The 26,213-nt window shown below is 38.2% G+C and overlaps 1 protein-coding gene across 2 annotated transcripts in view; it reads left to right on the top strand.

Annotated features, from left to right (window-relative positions):
- The window catches only part of Crz (Corazonin), a 42,392-nt gene extending 17,210 nt beyond the window's left edge, over window positions 1–25,182 (top strand). The window contains exons 1-4 of one of the 2 annotated variants that reach the window (XM_090372020.1): window positions 8,148–8,179; window positions 17,043–17,274; window positions 24,358–24,439; window positions 24,972–25,182. In XM_090372020.1, coding sequence (XP_090228146.1) covers window positions 17,098–17,274; window positions 24,358–24,439; window positions 24,972–24,976 — 264 coding nt within the window. In that variant the 5' untranslated portion in view covers window positions 8,148–8,179; window positions 17,043–17,097 and the 3' untranslated portion in view covers window positions 24,977–25,182. Of the gene's footprint in view, window positions 1–8,147; window positions 8,180–17,042; window positions 17,275–24,357; window positions 24,440–24,971 lie in introns of those variants that run through there. The other variant, XM_090372021.1, reaches the window with a different exon arrangement.
- Window positions 25,183–26,213: the final 1,031 nt, after the last annotated feature.

Here is a 26,213-nt window from a genome sequence, read left to right as displayed (position 1 = left end):
GAAACCTTTTAGCTTCATGTTATCCATTTTCAAAAGTTAACAGATTTTTCAAAAGTAACGGATTCACGTTAAGTGAATCAGAACTAACCCTTATATGTATATGGTAACCCCGGGGCCTCACATCTGGTGAGTATGGGCTTGGCACACCCAGGGTCCTGATTTCCAGGATTATAAATGTTTTCGGTGTGGTGAGAATGGCAATGTTAATTCTGAAAATCCAATCGAATCAACTGCAGTAATTAGAGATTAAAACGTTTTATAAATAGATTCGGTTGATTTTGAGTTTTCAGTTTTTTAGTAGGAGAAGGATAGCGTATTAGGCACCACTTCTCTTTCAAATCGTTGTAATTTATATTTTCTATGGAATATTCTCTTTTATATATATTTTTATTTCCTGAAAATAAATGGTCATCTGGCCCATACAAAGAATGTTTTCAAGTAGCCATTACCAGTCATTTAAAATGTTATGTCATTTACTCATTTTAAATAAATTTTGCGCAATGTGCAGTTATGTTCTATAGCGTTTCATGAAGTTTTGCCCTGAAGTTCCTCGGAAACTTAAAGATTTAAATAAAAGAAATATATATTTTGTTATTAATTATTTATTATTATTATTTATTTATTTATTATTATTTTTTTTTGTGAAATAAAAGTTGCTCTGAGAGAAAAATAAGTTAAATAAACTTAATTACTTTTGTTTAAATTAAAGAGTGAAATCGCGAAAAAACTTACTGTTTTTTCGATTCTATTAGTAACAGATTCTAAATGCTATTCGGGTAACGTGACGTCACACAATTTTTGTATTGGCGGCTGAACTAAACTTGCTGGCATTAATGTGATATATCCAGCTTGTAATACTTGAGTTTGATAGGTAATATTCGTATGCGTGGGTTATTGCCCATTAATGATTTCTTATTACTCTAGGATAACTTTCTTGTGTTAGCAAAGCAGCTTATCAGTGATAGGTCACGCAATCCATTCGACCAATTAGTTGCGCATAAATGTTTCCCTAATACCTGTTTCTTGCCACCTTCTGATGAGAACGCCAACAAACTTTAGATCTTCAATTAGTCTAATGTCAATTACTTAGTGTTCTCCACCTCTGTTGTTAAACACAAAGAAAACAGTAGGCTGTAGTCGCAACTAGTTCCAAATACTCACTCCAGTACGCAATCAGAAACAGTCGCCAAAAGAACCATTCCAACACACTTAGTTAATTTAGTCAATATTTGTGGCTATTTCTCGAGAAAATTCGAGTTCCCTTGGGCGTTCAGTGACTCTGTGGTGGCTAGTTTATATTTAGAGAGGAAAACAGAATTATTAAATCAGAGCAGTTCACCAGCCTTCCCCACTTGAAAACACTCTTTTCTTCCTGTAATCTTGCTCGTCTGATTAACTGTAGAGTGTGTATTTTCTCCCGGGATGGCTGTTCTCATTTCTCTAGAGTACATTCGAAATGAACCTTTCTCCTTAACGAGTTCAACCTAACAGAATTGGTGACGTGAAACAAATGCGCCAGGGATGCCATGACAAAGGCAGTTTTGTTTTGAATTTCCCTCAAGTTGTGTGACCTAGACGCTATTTTGCACTCTGTCGAGAGGGATGGGTGGTGCAATTAGATCCCAGGACATAACAACTAGTAGCTCATTTCATTTGTAAGCAGATGGACTAATTCCATCCTTTCTTCTAAATTCACAAGTTTTTAGAAAACTGAAATTATTATTTTTAACGATAATTTACTGTAGGAACCTTCTAACATTTTTTTCCCTCTCACAATTAAATTTCAGAAAACTCGAGGATAGCCGAATCCAGCTTTCTCTTGGATTCCGTGAAACTTGTCCAATAAAGATTTACCTGTATTTTATTCCAGGGTATCTTATTCCAAATATTGCCAACTATGAATACCTAAGTATTAATTTCCACAGCATATGCGAAGCCATTTTTAGGCGCGTTGGGCCTATTGTCTTCACCTTATCCATCCGTCCGTCCGCATGTAACAACTGGACTCCCAATGGGCAGATTTTGATGAAATGGAAGATTTGTAAAATATCTAGAAAGATATTCTACAAATTTTCCAAATATAAAATTCATATAAAATCCAAATATGGATGAGCATATAGAAATATTTGTCTAGCTATCTCAAATTTCATTAAAATCAGACAAATAGAAATCCTGCAATTTTTTTCTTTTTTTCCATACAATTGTATGTAAAAAATAAATTCATAGATTAAGTGTAGTTTTAATGCAGTTTGTTAACTTTGGACAGTCTGTGCACGCTTTGCGTGTGTTGTTATGTATGACTCGTGAACGTGTCGCTTGTGAAGATACATATATACAGAGAGAGAGAAGAAAGATTTAAGGAAAAGTAATAAATATTATACCGTTGTAATTAAACTAGATAGCTAAATTTAGAGAACGTAAACCAATAGAGTTTTATTAAGTGTTCTATAAAGTTAGTCTTAGTAATTAATTGATAAGGAGATAACTATATTTACTTTTTACTTTAGTTAATCACAGAAAAAGGGGGGGAATCAATTAACTTAAATCAATTTACTTTAAATTTTAGGCACATTCTATTTTATAAAAAATAGAATGTGCCTAAAATGTAAAGCACTGAGTACATCACCTAACTTTTAATGGAAGTATGTTATCGGCTTATGTGTCATTGGTTCCAGGAAAGCCTTAATGATCAAGCATAGCCTCCCCTACCACAGAAACCTGTTCATATAAATGAAAATATATTTCGTGTATTATTCTAGAACGAAAAGTCTGATCGAGGCCAAATTTTCAACCTCTGTTCTTCTGTTAGTCCACAGGAACTATGAAATTGCTACCAAACTGCTTTATCCTTTTGTTTATCCTTTTGCTTGGATAAAGGATAAAGCAGTTTATCCTTTATCCAATTTTTTGTGCTTTTTCTCAAATCTTAAAAAAAGAAAAAAAATTCCGTGGTCACTCTACTTTATAACTAATTTTAGTCGTTCTCAGAGGAGGTTTGCACACTTTCCATCACAAAATAAGCAAACATACCATTGGATACACGCAATTTACAAACGCACACCATATCGATGCCTCATAGAAAAAAACACTTTTTCCACCATTAAGGCCAAAGGTAGGCTTCACGAATTTCTAAAACAAAATATCAGTTGATATTTTGCTTTTCTCAAAAGAATAGCGTACTGGTTGCGTTTTCTAACTGACCCCCAAAAATGGTTCCCTGAACTGAATCAGAAAGGGATTTAAGTCTGGGATAGGTCGGATTTACGTCTGGTCATCGTGCTGGATATCCACGGTAGTCGTTGGATATCTTTAGTTTCAAGATATTCCTCCACCACTTGAGCTCTATTTGCAGTGGCGTTGTCGTGCATTAAAAGAAAATCAGGGCCAACCGCACTTCTAAAAAGCCGCCCCCACACGAGAACACCGCCTCCACTCTGTGTCCCTTTCTCTAATGTTGGAGGGATGGTACCGCATTCCTCGTTATCATCAGGTGAAATAACGTCTAGAATTTGTTTGTAGGTTAAAACGGGACTCATCAGATAATAGAACTGTGCCCCATTTGTCAGGCTCCAAATCACATGTTCGTGGTACCACTTTCGACGAGCTCTGCGGTGGTTTGGGTTTAATGGAATACAAACCATTGGCTTCCTTGCGTAGAGTCCACTTGAATTCAACCTTCATAACATGGTCTGGTTGGAAATGTATCACCTGTAACCGCAGCAACCTGAAGAAACAGTAATTGATGTAGCCCTCAGGCGACCTTTGCCTCCCTGCGGATACCCGGCTTCAAGTTGTCCAATGGCCCTCCATCTCAAAGAATCATCTAAACGACGATGACTTTCTATCCTGAGTACTGGAGATGTGGCTGTCCCACTGAGAAAGCCAAAAAAGGGGAATGCAGTGATGTGGTCTCAACCCGTGTTTTTATAGGAATGAATAATTTGCGGCTCTGTAAGGTGATAGATCCATTTCTATTGGATACTGGAAATTTACATGCCAGGATGCCTATTATAAAAACTGTTCACAATAAAATATTCATGAAAAACATTTTGTTCCATTACTTTTGTCGAGTAGTATGTCAAGTGCTTGTGTTTTGTGGTCGTTTTGCTGGACAAAAAACCCGAGTTCCAGGGACAAAAAAAAAACCAGGATACCCTTGATTGAGATCGATTAACTCATCCCTGTTGTGAAAAAAACTCATAAAAAATTACTCGCATCATTAACAGAATTCGAACTCGGGTCTTTTCCACCCGGTGTGTGGAGGATGGAGATAACACCAACTGTGCTACCCACGAGGCCATAGGCATAGTTACTTTGACAACTATGGAGCTTAGACATTATGGTAACTAGTAATAATTGACTGGCAATGACTCCTGAAAATGCTTAACTTCAATTTGTGACCTATGCTTGCGTTTGTTGTCTGTGATTCCGTTTTGTTACTGTTATAGCCACTCCTGATAGTTTTAGCTGCAATTCATCCGTCCTCCACTTTAAAGTAGATCTGTGCTTACCTATTTGACTGGCCTTGGAGGTGTCTTGACAGTTTTGGGAGTATAGTGTTTTGAACTCTTTAACCTATGATTAAAGTATAAAGAAGATCATTTATATACAACTGCAAGATTCATTTTTAGAATTATGGATCGCATTCTCTGCAGCTGATGGATTTTGCTCTTTGAATGTTATTCCTCTTACTTTTACAAACTCTGGCTCCCTCTAATATTAATAATAGATGCTCTGTAAATAAAACAAAAATTATTGCACAATTATGCATTACCTGTCAGGAGATAATAGTCACCTACTGATGGAACACAAGCCATTCAGTTAGCATCCATATCAAATACTTTCTAGATACAGCGAGTTGTTTTGCAGTTCGTTCTGTCTATAAATATTTCATGTTTGATTTTAATTTTTTTTTTTTTCTTACTATTTGTAAAGGCCATTGCCTTCTTGGTATGCCACTGCTTACATTGAAACTGCTTGACGTATCCTCAAGCATTAATATATACTCTGAGTGATCACTCAATTATGACCATCTACCTAATACTTCTTAGGTCCTCCTTTTGCCCTCAGTACAGCAGCTATCCGACGTGGCATTGATTCAACAAGATGGCGGAAGCGTTCGGGAGGTATGGCCAACCAAGCTGTGTGTAATGCGGTCAGCAGTGCAGGTATGGAAGTGATTGGTGTATCCAGACGCCTGATATGCCTTTCCATAGTGTCCCACAAGTGCTCTATGGGATTGATATCGGCGGAGTTTGGAGGCCAGTCGATATGCTAGAAGTCAGAACCGTGTTCCTCAAACCATTCCTGCACAACAAATGCCCGATGACTCGGCACGTTGTCATCTCGGAATACACCATCGCCATTCGGGAAAAAGTGTAACGTAGCCGGGTGTACAGTTAGCAGGAAGTTGACGATAGCGGAGACCACTGATACGTTATTCCACATGCACCAGGGGTCCAAGTTCCTGCCAGTGAAGCGTGCCCCACACCATACAACCGCCTCCACCGGCCGGCACTTTTCATACCATGCATGATGGATCAAAGGCCTCATGTTGTTGATGCCAAATCCGTACACGACCATCCACGGTGTGGAGTAAATAACGTGACTCCGACCAGCACTCCTTCTTCCAGTCTTCTAACGTCCAACTTGCATGCTCTTTGTACCAGGCGAGTCTTATACGCCGATGAACCTTGGTTAGGAGAGGAAGCCGTAGGGGTAGTCTGCTGGTATAGCCCATATGTGCGAGCGTGCGACGCATGGTCATGCCAGATATTGTTCCGAGTTGGCCCTTGTTGAATTGGCGCCTCCGTAGCCAGGTGGGCAAGAGCAGCAGTGCGTAGCACACGCTTCTTGATTAGACCGGGGTTGAACCCATGCCCACCAAATATTGAGGATGCGGTAAGGTCAGGGAATGACCACCGTATATCCGGGAGCAATATGACCTTAGTTGCTAATGCTCCTAAAAACCAAATAACAAACAGCAAACCTTGTTGTATTGGGGTGAACTCTTCAACAAGTCGTCGGACCCAGCGCTCACCTCTAACATCAACCTTTTGCAGTTTTGCCATCGGGTCGTCGTTTGACCATTTTGACGCTAGTCCTGGCTCACTTTAACTACTGTGGCTTTCGAACATCCCACCAGTTCAGCCATTTGGGAAATCGAGGCACCAGCTCGTCGAACACCCACAATCTGTCCTTTATCAAAGTTCGATAAATTCTTCCTTTTACCCATGACGCTCGGAATTTTACTACCTACTGGACTACTGACACTATCTATGATACGTAGGTCGACTAACTCTGCACTCTCGTACCTCACGTGGTCAATGGGTCGCATTCAGTTTTTATAGGGGTGGTCATAATTCAGTGATCACTTAATGCAGTTCACGCGTTTGAGGTGACTATGGTTCGAGCCCTTGCTAACGCCTCTGATCTGTGCGCCCGTCCTAGAGTATAAACAATTAATTTAGTTCTATTTATGACGATAATATGCTTAGAAAATAACGATACGTGGTTAATTGCTATTAAGACAAATAAGTAAATGAGGCCGCCGTAGCCTAGTGGTCAGGCGCGGGTGCATAAGTACACGTGCCTTGAGTGACCGGGGTTCAAGCCCGTGACTGCTGAATACAGTGCTGTTTCTTGTATTCTGTCTATCTTGTGAACTCCTCTGACCGTTTGGTCGTCCCGGAGTATAAACAGAAAATTTATTTATTTATTTAAATATAATATTTTTTAACGCTTAGCAGCACAGTTCTGTGAGTGAGATCTTCTTACTGAGCCCCACTTAGGTCTGATAACAGGATACAAAAAGAATCGTGAAACGTCACCAAATAATATTTTAGTGTGGATATTGATTGTGCTTGTATATCAAGTATCAATAAAAATCTATTTTGTTTTTAAGCAATACACGTGATATTTAAAAAAAAAAAAAAAAAAGTTCTGGTTATACAGTATACTTCCATATAACCGCTGTATAAGTCAGAGGAGTTTACCTTTAATCATTAACGTTAACGGTATTTAGGAGTCACGCGGGCTTGAACACGCGGCTACGTCGGTGTCTTTATATATATATATATCGAAATAATAGAGTGTGGGGGGAGTTATTGCATGCATAACAAACAGGCTTTCAAACAGAAAGCTAGATAGGACAATGTAACTTCTACGCGATGGTGAGGCTAAATAGTGCCCACATCATATCAGTGGAAAAATATTCCACTTGAAACCTCTTCCTCAAATATAAAAGACATCGCCCAATGTATTCATACACTTTTATTGTTTGCGTAACATGCTGGCACGCGCGCGCACACACAGCCATATGCGACTGCTGTTCCAGGACGGTTATGGTGTGCCGAGAAAGCCGAAACTTTAAAAAGGAAAAATACTACCGATCATTTTCAGAGAGCCATTAACGAAATGAGATTGAATGGATCTCCTTCCTATCTGCAGCACAATGTAAGCCTGGCCATCCGGACTTCTGTTGTGTAATATATACTTTGTTTATTTCCTTGATGCAGTTGAAAGGTTTTTAAGGCGGGTTCGCGAGAGTGGGTGCTGATGCACTGCTGAAAATGCAATATTTGCATAAAAGAACGAAACTTGTCGAATAACTTTGTACGATTAAAATGCGAGGGTGTTATAGTGTACAGTATTGCGAAGTATGAATCAATCAAACGAAAGTATAAAGAATTAAAAGGAATTCGCGTATTCTCGGGTATCTTAAAACAGTTCAGATGTACAAACCATATTAAGCCACGAGAAATCTTACGCTGTTGCCATAGTAACGACTACAGCATTTTGCCAGGTGAGACCGCTAGGCTATTTTTACCTGCACATTCCGTTTTCTGAAGTCTGTAAAAGTGTCATTCTGCTTTTTTGTGCGAAGAAATGAGGGGAAGGGCAAAAAAGCCCTCTCACTATTTAATTTCGCGAAATCCTTGTTTCTCATTTTTCGTTAATCAGTTGATTGTTTTATATACCTAGAAACGCGTGCGCCTTTAGTGTTTCTTACTCCAACGAGCATTGCAGCTGTGGACCAATGAGAGTGGAGACCTTGTGCACGTGCCAGATGGCGGGCTGTTTTGTCAAGTAAACGGCGAGGTATAAATAAAGTTGGAGTAAAATAGTTGCCTTAGATATCGTTGACTACTGCTTACATCACATCGATTTCTCGGGCACAGTAAGTTGCATTTTCTAGTTTCTTTATTCACTATATACAGATTTTACATGAGTTTGAAAAGCTAATTCGTTCACTCAAGTGGCGTATCATTACTAGCATGAATCCCGGCGCTTTGTATATATAATTAGTCTTCTAGCAGAAACTGTACTCGTGAACTATTGCACGTTCAGTAATTTCAATTTTATAAATTTCCATCAAGATGGAGCCTAACATCATCTTGTCACAGTTAGGGTGTTTGCAGTAATGTGGAAGGCCCCTTATCCGACGTGTCACGACCGGTAGTTGGTCAGTTAACCGAAAAAGTTGGTTTTAACTGACTTTTTCAATTAATCGACAAACCAACATATCGTTACTGATTTGTTTGAAAACATTGTTGAATCCATTGTTTGTGCGTCTTCTTGCTGTAAGTCTTCGGAACCTTCAATTTGCCTGAAATCAGTTCATAAACTGTTCGTTATTTCTTGTAGTTCAGGACTTTTGTTAGCACTGTCGAGGTTAAAAGACTAACGAAGAGCCAAAGTTTTCTCCAAGATTTAGTAAATGTTGTCCATGTTAGTAGTATATTGTAAACACTCCCTTTGTTGTTGACCTTTAACGATTCTATATTCGTGTCTTCTGTTTTTCCCAAAATTGAACTCAAAAACTTTCGCCCATGTAGAGATTCTAGAACCACTTGGTTCATCCATTCGGTGGTAAAAACGTGGCCGTTATGTTCCCTTCTTGTAATTCCTCTGGGACTCTTATGGAATGTAATCCAGAAAGACAGTAGTCTTTCGGTAAGTTTATTTTCTTCAATTTCTTTACAGAATGTACGAAATCGCGAAAATAAAAAACATTCTTTGAATAATGCAAAGTCCATCCATGCTGATTTCTACGAGTAATATTAAACTGGTAAAGAAGAAGAGTGTGATTTTAAAAGCTCTAGGATTAGCTGCTTTACCAACAACAAGCGGCAGTTTGTGAAGTTCCGGGTGCATTTCTGAAGGCGGTTGTATCGTGGTTCCACAGGCACCGATTATTTTGCCATCGTTTTTATGGTTATCATCTTGCAAAATAAACGTGTTTCATCCATATTTGTAGGGTTGTTCCCTAATCAAATTTTCTCTGTTCATAAATGACCTTAATCTGTAAATTTTTGAGCAATAGACTTATGGGTGGATAATCCTCGCCTAGCCACAGTAGAGTGAAGATCAAATGCGAGGATGCAAAACTACACGCGTTTCAAGTCCGTTATTGCTAAATATGGTGCTGTTTCTTGAATTCTGTTTATCTTGTGAACTCCTCTGACTGTGGTCATCCCGGAGTATATTCAATACCATAACATTTTTCCTAATGTCCAAACCATCCATCACTTGCTGTAGAACTTTCTTCACCATTAATCACGTGATATTTAATTAAATTACGTGTTTTTATTACAATAACAATTTTACTGGTGCAAGCAGGGTTCGGAACTCACTTCTCAAGAAGTTGGTGATTGCTTTCATAAGCATTTCCAAAAATTCTTCCTGTACAATGCTGTTACCGCTGAGTATCTGGTCTTTAGCACCATATATGGTTTGCATATTATATCTAGAAACGCACATCAACTGCTCTTTATTATGTAGCGCCATCTGTATAGTCGAACGTTATAGATCTGTAATTGTGGACCTGTTTTACAGCTGTGGGCTTTGGTCAAAACAACGCTTTTCCAGGATTTACTTAATTGCTTTCTCCATGATAAATATGAAGTGCTTCACCCTCAGCCTCCCGCTTTAATATGCACTTATCACCTTCTGATTATTAGTAATAATCTTTTTTCTTATACACAGGAAACTACACATTCTGCATCGCAGTAATTACCCTCTTGGGTTGCACAGTTGGTATAATCACCTCCCTCCCTACACCGGGTGAAAAAGACCTGAGTTCGAATCCTGTTAATGAGGCGAGGAAATTTTATGGGCTTTTTTCACGACGTGGCTGAGTTAGTAGGTTTCACCATGCCACCGTCAGACGAGGGGAGCATGGTTTTTTACGGAAACTTGGGTTTTTCATCCAGCAAGTCAACCACAGAACACGCAATTTACAGACATATTACATGCAGTATAATAGGGCCTTGGTTGCTGATGCGCCTAAAACCCCACATCATCACAATAATTAACATTTACAGACTTTAATCCACATACACTCCCCCCCTAAAAGTTTGGAATCAGCGTATGCCAACCGTTTTATTAGTTATGACAGTGTAAGGTTTAATATTAAAAAACCACACACTACAAAGTACTTTAAGATTTTTTTTATTAAGAGTTGAAAAATTTACAACAAAAAAAAAATATTTTTTGTTATATACAGGAAACTAAGCATTCTGAATCATAGTAATTATCCTCGTCAATTAGTAGTATCAACTGAACTGATTTTTATCGAAATACACTACGAGATTTTATCACTGCCTTTACAGACATGGCAGTGATAATTTTATAATAGTGTCTGTAATAATCTTTTCTAACATAATTCTTAGCGATCTGCAAGGTATCAGATAAATTTTGTGAAGATGGGTAGACTTGACAGCCAAGATGATCGCATACGCCTCTACTGGGTTTAAGTCAGGCGACTGCAGTATCGGAACCATAATTTGCAATTCTCCTTCCTGTTTAGTTGCTGGAAATTCCCTTCTTGTCATTGTCTTAGTTGTAATATAAAATTTCCTCCACAAAGTCGAAGTCCAGAAGATATTTCATTATGTTTAAGGATGTTTTTGTAGCCTTTTTTTCTTAAAATTCCTGCAGTTCTGGCGATGCCACCCACTTCAGAAAAACAGAAGCAATCCCAGATCGTGACGGAACCACCTCTACGCTTGGATCCAAAATGCCAACTTTGGATTCATCCGTCCATAGTACGTTTTTCTCCTCTTCAGTTGTCCAATGTTGATGGCTCTTTACCCGAGCCAACCGTTTATTTGGATTTTGAGGTTTTAATAAGGGACCGCTAGATGCAATGACAAAGAAATCATCAAGGTTTAAGACGAAGTTTTAGTGGATGTAGACACGGGAGTTTCTGTGTTCCTATTGAACTGAGCTCGGATTTCAGGTGCAGTAAGTCTCGATTGCGTTTAGAAATCAATAGTATGGTCTTACCTTGTGCTTCCGGCAATATTTCTCATGAGAATAACTTTATACAGAGTTATAACAGCGTTTCTGTTTTCAACACTCAGTTTTTATCATAAAACATACAAAACCGACACCAAACACTTTGCTGCTCAATTTATATTATTGCAAAACACTCTAGAATCATCTGCAACATTCTGAAATAGTCTAGAAATTTCTTAAATATTATTTGATTTTTATACATAATAGAAAATATTTTAATAAAAATCGTTAAATAAGTTGGTTCTTATTTTAATAAAAACTTTGAAAATTAAGAAAAATGAAACGTGATTGATTCCAAACTTTTAGGCGAAAGTGTATATGGGTGTATATCATACGTTATTCATTGCTTAATTAAAGTATTTTCAGATCAATGCCGGATTAAGGCACGGGCTAGTAGGGCCCTTGCTCGGGGCGCCAGAAAACACAAGAACAATGAGGCAATAAATATATATATCCTTAGTAAAAGGGCGCCGACACACACACACACTCTCTCTCTCTCTCTCTCTCTCTCTCTCTCAAGCGAACCTCATTCCGAAAGGAAATCCGTGTTTATTAAGATTACATCAATTATTGTCGTCAGAAAGGACTTTGTACCAATAATGCAGACGGTAGGGTGTTTACCCCCCCCCCCCACCACTGTTTTAAAATCGGAAAACTAGTTCCAAATTTTCAAACAGCGGCGGAGGGGGGGGAATAAACACCCTACTTAAGACTAACCATAGCGGGCTACGCATGTCAATCACTGCTACTCGCAACGATCAATCGGAAGGGGTGCCCGCTTGTAAATATTAACCAATAAAAAGAGCTGAGTCCAATGAAAAGTTAATGTCCGGTTTTCTTGCATGAAAATATTCTTCCTATAGTTTCTGTTCGTAAATTTTCTCTCAGTACATACGGGCACAGTGTGTGATGTCGATTGTGTTGGCTGAGAAAATCTTACGTAAACAGTGAAGCTTGTCTATGTTTAAAACGTAGATAAGCACGTGGAGGCTTCCGTAGCCGAGTAGTCAGGAGCGGGAGTGCACTAGTACACGCTCTTTGAGTAGACCGGGGTTCAAGCCCCTGACTGCTAAATATTGTCGATCTGCCAACCCGCAGTGGACCAGCGTGGCAGATTATGGTCCATTTCCCTCAGCATGAATTGTTGAGGAGGCTTCCATCCTGCAGTGGGTTGATAATGGCTGGATTCCATTGGGTGATTTTGTCCGTTCGTGATCAGTAAACAATATTAGAAGTCTGGTGCATCGGTTCAGGCTGTATGTAGTTTTATTAGTGTCCGTCGTGCTCAGTCAGTCTTCTTTTGTAATACAGTTGGTATAAGCACCGTCCTCCCCACACCGGGTGGAAAAGACCTGAGTTCGAGTCCCATCAATGACGTGTGGAATTTTTGATGTGAAACATCCTAGGGGGGGGGGGGGCACTTCAACCAAGTAAATCTAATCTGTCACAACCAGACTTCCTGCAGCTGCCATTTTATTGTAGATGCTACCGTTTGATTGAAGTCATTCAAATGGCTACAATCAAAAGGGTAATTAGGCTATTGGCTTGGATTTCGCTAACCTTTCAAGCCAAGGACGTTTCACATAAAACCATTTACCACGCGTGCTCGGACGCGCGCCATTTTTTACGCGACTTTTTCACAACGTGGTTGAGTTAGTGGGTCTAAGGCGAGGGTAGCATGTTTTTTCTCCTGGAAACTCGGGTTTTTCGTCCAGAAAACAGACCACAAAAAACACGCAATTTTTACAGGCAGTATAGACGGAATAATATGGCCTTAGTCGGTGATGCCCCTAATACAACAACATGCTGAGTCTTCAGAGCTTCTAATCAAGGCTGGCATAAAAGATGCCCTTGAAATTTGTACTAGTTTTCTTAGTTCTACTGAGCTAAGTATCCACTACTCGACAATTAGCTTTTTAGTTACATTTTTGGGACGGACAACGAAATTGGAGAGGCTTAAACTGAAATTCTTCAGCGCTTAATATTAGCAGGTCTCTCAAACACCATTAATATTAATTTGTACCCGCTATATTAGGAAAATGATTAATAATTTTATCATATTTACTGATTAGTTTATTGCTCAACATTATCTTGTACAGATTACATAAAGGAGTCTCGCATTTTAATTTGAAGATACTGGTCACATTGGTGTGTGACGTGGCAGCTGGAGATCATAAGACGAACTGATTTTTGGTATCAGTTTTTTTTATCACCGATATCGATAAATTGTTTATGTTCATTTATAAAATGTATTACGTTTTATATGATTTTTGAGTTATATATCTTTCTTGAGCCATTCTTTTATTTTCTGTGTCTACGGGTGGATTAAAGGATTAGCGGTTTTGGTTAATTTTCAATACCTCGTCAGAGGCTATTTTGACTCAGGCGGAAATAGCCGCAGGCGATTCCCACGTGAGTCATAACTTTATGGCGTATATTGCGTGTCTCATGAATTTAAGGGTTGATATACGATGTATTTGCTAACCATAGCACTCAACGGATGATTATTTTCTTTGTTCCCATTGCTTCCAAGGAGTACCGATGAGTGCCACTATGCTTGTAGGGAGTACCAATCTAAAATTAAAACTTGGTGCATTGCTAGAAGAATTTGAGTCAATGAAGAAAAGGGTACTTACCCTAAAGAAAAATGTAAATAGGAACTCGTCAGCCTCGATACCCTTATTTGGTATCTTTATATTTACGATACTCGAGGATTTACAAAATACCTTATACTGAAATGTTTCATAACAGTATTTTATATATTTTACACCCATGATTATTGAAAATCTGAAGAACCATCTGAGCCTTTATAAAATTTTTAAAATTGAAATTTGTTATGGATATGACAAGCTTTTCCTTGTCAGTCCATATGTAAATCCTCTAGATATCCGTTAAGTAGAGTATTGTACTGTACTTTTAGTACCGTGATTATTTTAGTAGGATGTATTTTTTTTCGTAATAAAATGAGTTATATACAGGGGTTTTAAAAATTGTAGGGATCAAATGTAGGAGCATATTCTACAGATAAAAATAAAAAAAAAGTTTCTATAAACATATGGCTCAAAAATCGATATTTCAGATATATTAAACAATAATCGTAAATCATAGACACCGAAATACCCTTCCGTATTCTCCATTTTTTTCAATGCAGCATTCAAACAATAACTGGCGTGTCTTAACGTTTCAGGAATATTTTTAACGGTTTCAAAAGCTTCCAAAATGCGATTTACCAGTTCGTCTTCTTCCATGGTAAATCGCATAGGCCGTTCCGCCCAACTCATTATTGTATTCTGTGTTTAAAAAGTCAAAAACATCGAAGGATTAGTAGACAGTTATGCATAAACAACATTTTCAAGGGTATGTCTTCCACTAGTTCCATCAAATTGTTCTTCTGAAAATATAGGTATGCCATTTCTGAATTCCTTTTGATAATAAAAAAAAATAATAAAATAAAGAATGACCAATAGGATTGACTGACTGGCTGACGTCGTATGCGGGTTTTCTTCGACACAGATATGAGTGTCTTCGAGAGTTGGGAATTCCATTTCTTGTAAAGCATGAGTCCTCTGTAACCAGCACATGGATGAGAATGAATCACGTGATCATTTAAAAAATAAGCCGCGGACAAAAGTTTATGCACTTATTCGTGTCTTGTGACAATAGTTCTTGTATAAGCGAACCACGAAATATATACAATTTCAATTAACTATGTCCTTCGTACACTTGCAGATGAAACAATTATGCAACCTAAAAACCTACTGCGGTAGGAGATACCTGGCAAAGAATGTTGCTCTTTAACATCTGCAGTTCGTTGAAACCCCCCTCTATTCTCTAAGTCGTGTCCTTGTGGTAGCACGGTTAGTATAATCACCGTCCTCCTCACACCCAGTGAAAAACCACTGGGTGTGAGGAGATCTGAGTTCGAATCCCGAGGAATATTTATGGGTATTTTTCATAACGCGACCGAGTAAGTCAGTCTCAGGCGAGGGAACTCTACAGAAACCAATCTCTAAATCGTCTCTCCACAGTAGCAAGCGTTTTATGATCTGGGACTCGTCGAGTACGAAATTTTTCGAAATAACTGAGAAGAGCAGCTACGGAATTCACTTAACTCTGCAAAAGTAAAGATTTATAGTGGAACCTGAAACTCAAGCAACATACATGTTGACACTACCAGTATGTTGTGTGAACCACACTGGTTACTCACTACTGAGTAATTGTTGTGATTCAAGTGGCATTCACAACTGTATTTAAAATGCCACCTTTAAATGAATTTGTATTTTATTAATTAGAACATCTACACATACATACATGTGCAATACATTATTTGTTTATATGTAGTATATTCCGCAGATCCCCAAGGCTCCGCGGCCCACAGGAACCACTTTTCTCAAAAAAAAAAAATAAATAACGGTAATAATGTTATTAATAAATCAATTACTATCTTTCTAAAAACAGATTTTCTCGCATTCGACCATTTTCCAATTTAAACTCATGTCCCCTTTTTGTCATCTAAGAAAGGGTAAGGATGACGCCATCTGTATTTAGTTTAGGTAACTCCATTTAAACTCTTAAAACCCTTCAATCAGGTCTCCTCGCTGGTGCCTAGTTTCTTGCTATTTTCAGAACTGAATGAAGTCTTTCACAATAAGAATACCCTTTTGCTCTTCTTTTGTTCTTTTACTCGTTCCAAGAGCTCTGCATCCTTAACAAAACAAAGCTTATAACCTGTATGCAGCCTTACACAATGGAAAAAATCATCTCTTTTCCCCTGCTGACAAAATTCCTGTATTTAAAAATAAATAAACTGAATAAATTTTTCTGTTTATACTCCGGGAGTTCACAAGATAGAGAGAATACAAGAAACGTGTATTTAGGTACCCCTCTCGCCGGTTTTTTGACAGAATCTTGTGAGCTCCCCTAGTAGCCTTTCTACGCTACTCAGAGAATTTCATGTCAGACTATACAAGTACTCTAGGTGTTTTCAATCTCCAGTTTATCATTGGTACCATACTCAACTCCTTGAGTGTGGTACCATTCATCGGTGTTAAACTTCAGTTGTAGTGCGATGTGGAGTTCCTGCTTTAACAATTTGAATCTTAACTACAGCTGAATGAAAGGGAGAGAGATGAAACGTTCTTTTCTGTTTTCTTTCGTATACACATTTTTAATAGTTTTGAATCCGTTAAGAAAATCCATCCATATTCTCCCTCACTCTTACAAAGCGCAACTGAAACAGATGATAACACTCTGCTCCCTCGAACCTGACCACAAATCGCACCCTCCCTACTGTGTGTTTGACCGCGATCAATTCCAGTACGGCGAATTACTTCTCAGTAGTTATTCCCCACCCCCGGGGGATGAGCGCACTTTTGTTGTTCATTTGAATAATGTGTACAGTTACTTTCATCGCTGTCTCAAATATCAATTTCTGAAATTTGTGCATTTTTAAGTTATTGCTGTACTCTTCTACATAGCATACTCTTATATTTCGAGGTCCATTATAATGATTGGACTTAACTCTAAATAGTAGTTGTTTTTCCTCGTAAGAGATCATCCACTTGTGGGGGGGGGGGTCCAACAGTTTAGTGAGAAATCGAGAACATTCTTATGACACAAAGTAGACAAAACAGCAAAGAAATTTCACTGGCTGCATTTCAAAACACACATTTTTTTTTTTTTTTTTCATAAAATGAGCAGCTCGTCATTCCAGAACATACAGATTTATGTTCCTCTTTCAGAGAATCTGCACAAGCACCTTAAAGTTCGGTATCCTTTTCTGTACGCATAACTGCCATGCACGCTACAAGTATTGTGTTGGTCGTAATCCTTCATATGTCGCTCTCGGTATCTGGACAGACATTCCAGTACAGCAGAGGATGGATAAACGGAAGAAAAAGGTCGCACGACAGTCCTGGACTCGTCGCATCCTCTTCAGAAGCCAAAGAAATAGAAGAGGAACTTTTGGATTTGGTGAGCCACTTCTGTCTAAAGAATAAAAAAATATATTATAATATTAAAATTTCTTTTAGGAGTTAGCCTACTTTGTTGTTGGCGTTGGGTTTAATTAAATTAAAAGATCAAATGAACTGTTTTCATACCGCTTTTGACACTTAGGAAAATAAGATAAGCATTTTATTTAAACATATTATACGTTTACTTTTCTCTTGACTACAGTCAAGAGAAATTGAATAATATTTTGTCGAGAGGCAAAATATATGCGATTCGTAATATTTTGGTTAATTTATTGATGGCGTTGAATAAGATTGATTCCGAATGAAATAGAAAAAGGATAAACTATTTTAGTGACTTCTTGGATCAGTTGAAATTAAAATTAAAATTATTCTGGATGAAAAATCCGAGTTTTGCGTAAAGACAGGTTCTTCGAAGATTGCGTCCAGTCATTTGAAGCCACGAGGTATTGGTATATCGCGTCTGTAAATTGGGTACTGCGAGACTTATGAAAAATGGAAACACTAACCCAGGTTACAACACAGCAAATTCCTGTCGTCTTTTTTAAGCAAAATTTGGTAAGGTACAATTCTGCTCCTTTGTACCAAGCCAACCTAAAACTAAAATAAAGAAGGCAACACGCCCCCAACAGCGCGAGCGAACGATTCTCCTCTCCCAAAATTTTAATAACGAAATATAGAGTAAAAATTGGAACTGGGAACTCTCAAGCAATTACCTCTTCAACAGGACATCAGCGCTTGTGAACATCAAAAAGGATTGTATTTCAGTTATTGATCGCTAGCCAACAAAGTGCCAATGGATGTCCCTATATAAGAGATTCCCAAGGTAGCTATAAAAATTGAAAATAAACACATTTGATATAAAATATAGCTATGAGTTAACATTGAGTTCGATTTAATAGATCTAATACAGTTCTTCTATGGGAGGGCACGGTTGTTTGTGATGGGAAAGTGGGACTTTCCGAAATGGTGAGGACGTTCCTCTTGTCTCACAATGGGGGAGGTGTTTATGAACTACGGCTCGTGGCGGGAATCGAACACAAGGGCTCTATTTTCTTCAATGTTGTACCAGAATTGAATTCGACACGGCAGTTTTTCAGGGCTCCTAACTTGTTAATCAACCCTCCCCTCAAAGCCTTAAACGATTCGGAGACTGTTTTGTCTTGACCTTCAAATAACTGAAATATAAAAAAATATTCCGGACTGGTCCTATTCGGTACTGAAGTTAATCAGTTGTTTTTGCATTGCAGAATGAAAAGAGCCCTCCTCCAAAATGCTATCAAAGCGAAGCTAAACTCTTATTACTCGTATATAAAAGAAATACTTCCATTTACTGAGTGGTTTGAAGAGAGCATAGCGGGGAAACAAAATGATATATCAAATGTCTGTTTGCGTGCGTTCTTAAAAGCGGGGATACGTAACTTGGATATTTTGAAATTTAATTCGTAAGAAAGAGAACATTTTCTTCGGTGTTTTACCAGGATTGAAATACTCCGCGGTAATATCGTGTTGCACCTTTTGTTTGCCGCTCAGTGTAGGATTCCTTATGAATACCGCCGATGCGTATAATCCGAATTACAGATTTACGCAGTCGCTTTACGAACTTTAGCAAATATGCCACAGAGAAACCACACTAAAACAAAATAACAAAGAAGGCAGTTCAAGACGTTGGAAGATGTCTTTGGTAATTAGTGAAATGATTATTTGGAGCGAAAACGGAACGATAAAAATTCCAACGAAGTGAAGGTCATCAGAAAACTATCTTCTTATATCTGTAAGTGCCGTTGAACGATGAAGTAGAAATCGAGATCTATGAACTTTAACTCTCCCTCCCATCACGGGAAAAGCAATAAATGGAGACTTACCTCGCTCACTGTTTCAGTATTCTTTGAAGAAATTGCTAGGGGTCTCCATTAAAGCCAGCAGTACTACAGATTAACCACTTGTCATCTACATAATGGAAAAACTAAAAGCTCGCGCGAGCCGAAAAGAGCCGATGGTAGCATAATAGTACATAAAAAATGAATTTATGGGGTAGCTAACTACGAAACCTTAATGCTCTCAAATTCGACCCGCTTTTGTTTGTACCATATCAGAAAGGTGTCTTCATTGTTAGCCAAAGAGCCAGGAGCCACAGTTGATGATGATTGTCAGATTTTAAGGGAGGTAAAAACAGAATTATTATTAATGTGGGGACTAACGATATGATATTAAGCGTACAAGATCTGACCGTCTGTTGGAGAAATATAGGACTATGTTGAACAAATGCCGCGAGTGGGACATAAAAGGGTAAGGCCCTTTTATATCCCATTGTCCCTTTCTATAGCGCATAGTTTCCTTCGAGGAACACTTCCATTGGTTTATGGTGGGTGTTCACCGAAATATTCTTCCATTCCTTCAAGTGACGTTGAGCTCTTCTGTTCTACGAGGTGTGACTATATAATAATGAGACAGTTCAATGTGTAGCTCGTGGAAACGAAGAAGGACTTCAGCAAAACATGTTGGAACGTGTTTCCACTCGCAGCTAAACTACTTTCAAAGTCAAAGGGCCAGTTTTCTTCTGTCAGCGGTGGAAAGTACTTGTGTTCCATGCTGGCATAAAGGTAACTGACCATTAGTTATTGCCAAGAGTTTCCATCTATCAAATCGTCTCATAATGGAAGAAAGAAGCTTAAATATCAATATTTCATCTTTTCTTAATGGATTATAATATACACTGAGTGCTCACTGAATTATGACCACCCCTGTGAAAACTGAATGCGACCCTTTGACCACGTGAGGTACGAGAGTGCGGAGTTAGTCGACCTACGTAGCATAGATAAAGTATCAGTGGTTCAGTAGGTATTAAAATTCCGAGCGGGATTTATCGGACTTTAATGAAGGACAGATTGTGGGTGCTCGAAGAGCTGGTGCCTCGATTTCCCAAACGGCTGAACTGGTGGGCTGTTCGAGAGCCGCTGTAGTTAAAGTGCACCAGAAATGGCGTCAAAATGGTCAAACAACGACCCGACGGCAAAACTGCAAAGGTCAGCGAAAAGTTGATGTTAGAGGTGAGTGCCGGGTCCGACGACGCGAACAGGCGCAGCACTGTTCGCGTCGTCGAACAGTGAAGACACCATCAGTGTCTCGGAAGACACTGATGGTGTCTTCCGAGATGACAATGTGCCTTGTCATCGGGCCTTTGTTGCGCAGGAATGGTTTGAGGAACACGGTTCTGACTTCCTGCATATCGATTGGCCTCCGAACTCCGCCTATATCAGTCCCATAGAGCACTTGTGGGACACTACGGAAAGGCATATCAGGCGTCTGGATACACCAATCACTTCCATACCTGCATTGCTGACCGCATTACACACAGCTTGGTTGGCCAAACCTCCCTACATCTTGTTGAATCAATGCCAAGTCGGATAGCTGCTGTACTGAGGGCAAAAGGAGGACCTACAAAGTATTAGGTAGGTTGTCATAATTCAGTGATCACTCAGTGTATATTAACTTTTTATTTTTAATAAAAAATTAAATATTTAAAAAATGTTTTTTACACCTTTTATTTTTGAAAATATTAATTCTGCTGAAAATTGAAAACATTTAAGGCTTAAAATAAACATGAATTTTTTAATATCTTCCATTTTTCAGTTTAAAAGACCGTTATGTTGTCAATGGTGCCTGTTTATTATGTTTAAATTTTTTTAAACCACGTTTAGTTTTAAAAAAATTTAAAATATATTAGATACTATTATTTATTTCCATTTTTTCGAAATTTCTTTCAAATTTGGCGTGCCGTGAAGTGCGCAAAATTAGTATGTTGCTAACTGTTTATCGTTCGTGTTTATTATTCAAAAATATTAATTAATCTTTCAAATACCTCGTATAAGACCGCGGATATCTATAGAACCTGGGAACATACACACTCATGAGCCAAAACATTATGACAACCCCTGGCGCAGCACATACACTGACAATACGGGTAGTGTCTGTCAGTACGAAGTTCGTTCGTTTGTTTGTTTGTTTGTTATTTGGTTTTTAGGAGCATTAGCAACTAAGGCCATATTGCTCCGGGGATATGCGGTGGTCATTCCTTGACCTTTCCGCATCCTCCGTATTTGGTGGTCACGGGCTCGAACCCCGGTCTAATCAAGAAGCGTGTGCTACGCACTGCTGCTCCTGCTCACCTGGCTACGGAGACGCCACGAAGTTCGTGCAATGGGGAAAGGAGCTGACAGAATTTTAACGGGGATGATTTGCGGCGCTAGGAAGGCGATGGCCAACTTCTCAGCAACCGCAGGCATTGTCAGCTGTTCGAGGGCCGCCATAGTGAAGACGTGGCGAGAATGGTCCAAAGAGGGATACGCAACCAACCAACGTGCAGGGGAGAAGAGACCACCTCTAGTTGACAGTCGGGGTGAACGACAGTTGGCACGTGCTTCCGGGACAACAAATGGCTCATGAGCCCTCAGTTAACAGCAGACTACAACTAGGGAACATAGAAGAACGTTTCCGAGCTTGGACGACTAGAAAGAGTCTGATGAATCAAGATTAATCAGACTCGACATCAAGATTCGACGGCGAGCAGGTTTAGATGTTTTCATGAGCATCATTGGGTATAAGAGATGGTTTATCTAAGTCAGTTGAAAATTTCTCTCCTGGTCAAGATACTCTTGATACAAAATGTTAACTCTTTTCATGCACTGCAACTGTTTGCCCATGATGTCTTCGCTCAAAGTCCATCTCATAATTCCAACTTAAATAATACAACTTCTGTTCCTGTGGACACTTCAGCAACAACTACAGCTTCAACTGTTCCTACAACATGGTTTCATCGACTACTGCTGCATCTACTTCTTCATCATCAGAAATCGTTGCATTAACTGATACTGTGTAAACTCGGGCTTCAACAACTATTTCATTCGGTATGAGTTCTTCTGTACCCCCTCCCACTATCTTGTCTGAGGAGGGACGATTTACCTGCTATAAAATGCGCTGTGTTATGTGATGTCATCAAGTGAGACACAGCTTGCTTCCATGGCTACAGAGAAAAAAAACTTATGTATCTGTAGAGGTTCAGTGATGTATTTCGAGTGTATTGTAAAAACTATCCTGTGGTCCCTGTTGTTCCCCTCTGGGAAGATAGTTTTCCTGTTAACGTGAGTGATTAATGGGCCCTTTTTTCTGTCGTTTTATATTACGCAATGTCCTTCCCCTGACGGATATTACGTAGTGATGGGCATAATGGAATAATATCATTTGAATGATATGAATATAATCGACTGTGACATTTTCAGAATCGGTTATGTGCAAATTAAATGATTGGTCAAGCCCTATCTCGCTTTAAAGTGAGACCATGACACTGCTTCGCTGTACAGTGCGCTTTCCGCGAAATAGTTTTCACCAAAAATTATATTATCCCCCCCCCCACTTATTCGACAGACTTCGCTTCGTATTACAAAAATATGAACTAAAACGAAATTAATTCTAAAAATATTTTCAGCAATGGAAACGTCCCTAAAATAAAACTGCCTAGGAGGAGGAGGGGGGGCCAACATTCATTTGGACTGTAAGTTCTGGTATGTTATTTAAAAACTCAGTCTCATTTCCTTATACGTGCATTTCGATACACTATTTCTTCTTCCTTAATAATTTGCATGGTAGTTCTAAAACTGTGCGATAGATGGCAGGACCAACAGGACAACCAAATAACTGAACTTCACAAGGCTGATGATGGATCAGAAATATTGTTTTGTCACTTTTTCTTGAAAAGAAATTCGACAAAAACGAATTTTCACAAAATTTAGTTCTCAAAGAAACAAAAATGGCAAAATTTGGAAACAACAAATTAGTTTTTAATAAAAAAATAAAAAAACGGATTTGTTTCTTAAAACTCCTAGTCACACTATTTACGAACACCAGTGGCGCTCTAAATTTAACAAAAAAAAAAAAAAAAAAAAACAGGTTGGAAAAAAAAATAACGATATATTATGACCCAATGAGCTTCTGCAGCAGCAAATATAAGTTTCGTAATAGTTGAAACTAGGATTCATCTTATAATTTATTGGATTAATCAAAAGTTAGTTAATTCAATAAATTTGACGTAAAGCCAGTTATGATTTTCCTAGTAAAGAAAACGTTAAGCGCAGATGTACAAGATCGCGAAACCGAACCCTACAAGACATTGGTAACGTGACATGCTGTATGTGCGCATGCTACTAAACACGTTTAGTTGCCTGCTTACTACTGTATTGCAAATTTATTTCTTTGTGAGCAGTGCCTCAATATGGAAGCGCGTTTGCTGTGAAAGTGACGATCTCGAAAGAGTACTTTAAAAGCAAATCCGAAAACACAATTCCTGACGAATTCCGCACTATAACCCCCCCCCCCGAACTTCATTATTGACGCAATACATTCCAGAAGCAGATGTTCTTCTTGCATCCTCCCCTCCTTACCCCTGACATCGTGGAGTTAGCTTCCGCTGGACTTGAATGGGGTAAGCTCAGGAAGTTGTACGAATCGACAAGCCAACAGTGTAACATCCGAAAATACCATCCTTTTCGAAATCAGCCATGATAACAACTAACTTGCGTGGTCCATACGCCTTCCTTATGCATCAGCTGATTGGTTGTTTATCAGAGAAGATTCAATGCACTATAAAAATGGGTGTGCGGATACTTTTGTAAGAAGTGTATCTCACGCTAAGCCCGATATCAGTTGATCAAATAATCGGAATATGGGAGGGGCGGGGGGAATACACACACAAGTCGCCTGCATAAGACAATGCAGGACTTTTTTTTTTTGGATTTCATATAGATTATGGAAATCATTCAATCATGCCTTCACTAATTAACGCATTATCTGTTGCATTAACATTATATATTCACTCTAACTTTAATACTGACATAAAAAAATATATAATATATGCCCTTCGAGTAGATCTCTTATTGGTCGGTTTCTGAGCATACAGTGGTACTTCGGGCAGTTGGCCAATAAGAGCTTTACTCGATGACGTATTTACGTCAGGATTAAAGTTAGTGAGAAAAGTTTAGTTTGAATAACATTGGTGTTAGTATATTGTGATTTCTATTTCTGACGATAGATGGCGCAGGATGTCAGTTTGAAAGAAAGACTAAGCAAAGTGCTGTGGAAACTTGAAAAATTGGACGTTAACCGAATACAATGTGAGTATTGTAATTAAATAAATCCACCAAATCAGTCCCATAATGAAGCTTTCACTTTGAATTTGTTACATTTACTTTACAATAAAGCTCTGAATTTTTCTTTCCCTTAATATTAAATATAAAAATTAGAAAATTCCCTCGATTTGATGTTTTATAATTTTATTGATATTACAAATCAAAAGAACTTGCCCACTAAAGTTGGCCAAACATTGGGCTACATTTTAAGATGTTTTTATTGCAAATCATTGAAATGTGATGTGATTAATTAAACTTATTATCACGAGATGGCGAAAACGTTTCATTTCAAATATATATCTATGGGATTTTATTTTAATTTTTTTTTAAACATTTCTTTCCTTCAGTAAAACAAAATAAGCAGATGAATTGTACTAGTGATTTTCTTTAACTTATTTAGAAGATTCTGATTCCTAAATACAGTAATGATCATTATCAGTGCAATTCAGTTCTTTTTCTTCAAAACGTACATCTTGTATAACATTATAAACTTAACATTTCTTTTTTGTTATTTCAGATTAAAGATAATTAGCCAAGATGTATAGAAGAAGCAGAAAAGCCTTACCGACAGACACATCCAGGAATTTCCAATTCTATAAATGCTTGAGACAATTCAAATAGAAAGAAGAAATTTCCCTTGTAAACAAAACTTCGTATTGCGCAGTCTAACAGCGCTGCAACTTGTAAAAAAGTGTCTTTTAAAATAAACTACTACTGCGCAGTATAAACTCGAATCTTTTAAACAGAGCACGGTTCGGATGCAAAATAATATTAGAGAGATTTAAAGTTTTGCTCGTGAAAAATAACGACAGACATTTTTGGTGTTAATGAGAAGCTGAATACATTTAAATACTAACTCCGTCAGTAATTTTACTTAAAGCTTTAAGTTGAAATGTTTAGCTTGTTGGATGAACAAAATCGTTCATCCAATCTGATCTTGTAAATTCTGCTGGGTAGCATAATGGTTACAATAGCTTTCCTACAACGATGGAAAAAGCCTCAGTTAAATTTCGTCAAGATGAGAATTTCTTTGTGTGGTTTTTTGTTTTTTATTATTATTAACAGCTGGCTGAATTAATCGGTCTCGGACGAGGATCTCCCTTCTTCCCCCAGCAAAACAGGCAACAGACTAGAATACACGCAATTTGCAGGCATAAAACGCAAACGCCTCATAGCCTTATTTGCTTTGTCGCAAAAACAAATAGAAACCTGCTCTTCGAGGGAAATGGAATTTATTAGCACAAGGACTTATAACCTGCTTGTTGGACGCGTCCCTTGAAAAACAGCTACGGGTTTACCTTTAACCACTACCTGTCTACCCCTTCCAGAGAAGTAAAGTGTTAAAAGAGTCCTCGTGTAATGAATACTTATAGTAATACGGCTCGATGTTGGTAGATGTGACTGTTGTGTTGAAGAGCCTGCATATTAAGGCTTGTTTGCGTAAACAATCAGAAATTATGTTCATTGGACGCGGAAAGTATTCGTTATGGTAAGCAGTGCTGCGGATTGCTGTTTCTAAACTGTAAGTCATTTCATTTATATTCACGGAAGCTTTAATTTCAAAAGTGCAACTGTTTCAATAAGAGAATCTTCTCAAAGAAATCATAAAGAAAAATAACATTTCGTACAGGATTATTTCAGAAGAAAATATATATTTGTAATATTCTGGGGAAACTGTACGGCTAGTGACTTAATTTCAAAAAAGAAAAACTGTATGACCTTACATTGTTTATATTTTGTTTCCACTGAAACAAAATTA

This window comes from Mastigoproctus giganteus, chromosome 4 (genome assembly GCF_048544385.1).
Source record: "Mastigoproctus giganteus isolate SK-2022 chromosome 4, ASM4854438v1, whole genome shotgun sequence".
NCBI classification, from domain to species: domain Eukaryota; kingdom Metazoa; phylum Arthropoda; class Arachnida; order Uropygi; family Thelyphonidae; genus Mastigoproctus; species Mastigoproctus giganteus.
This window is presented reverse-complemented; position numbering and strand designations above follow the sequence as displayed.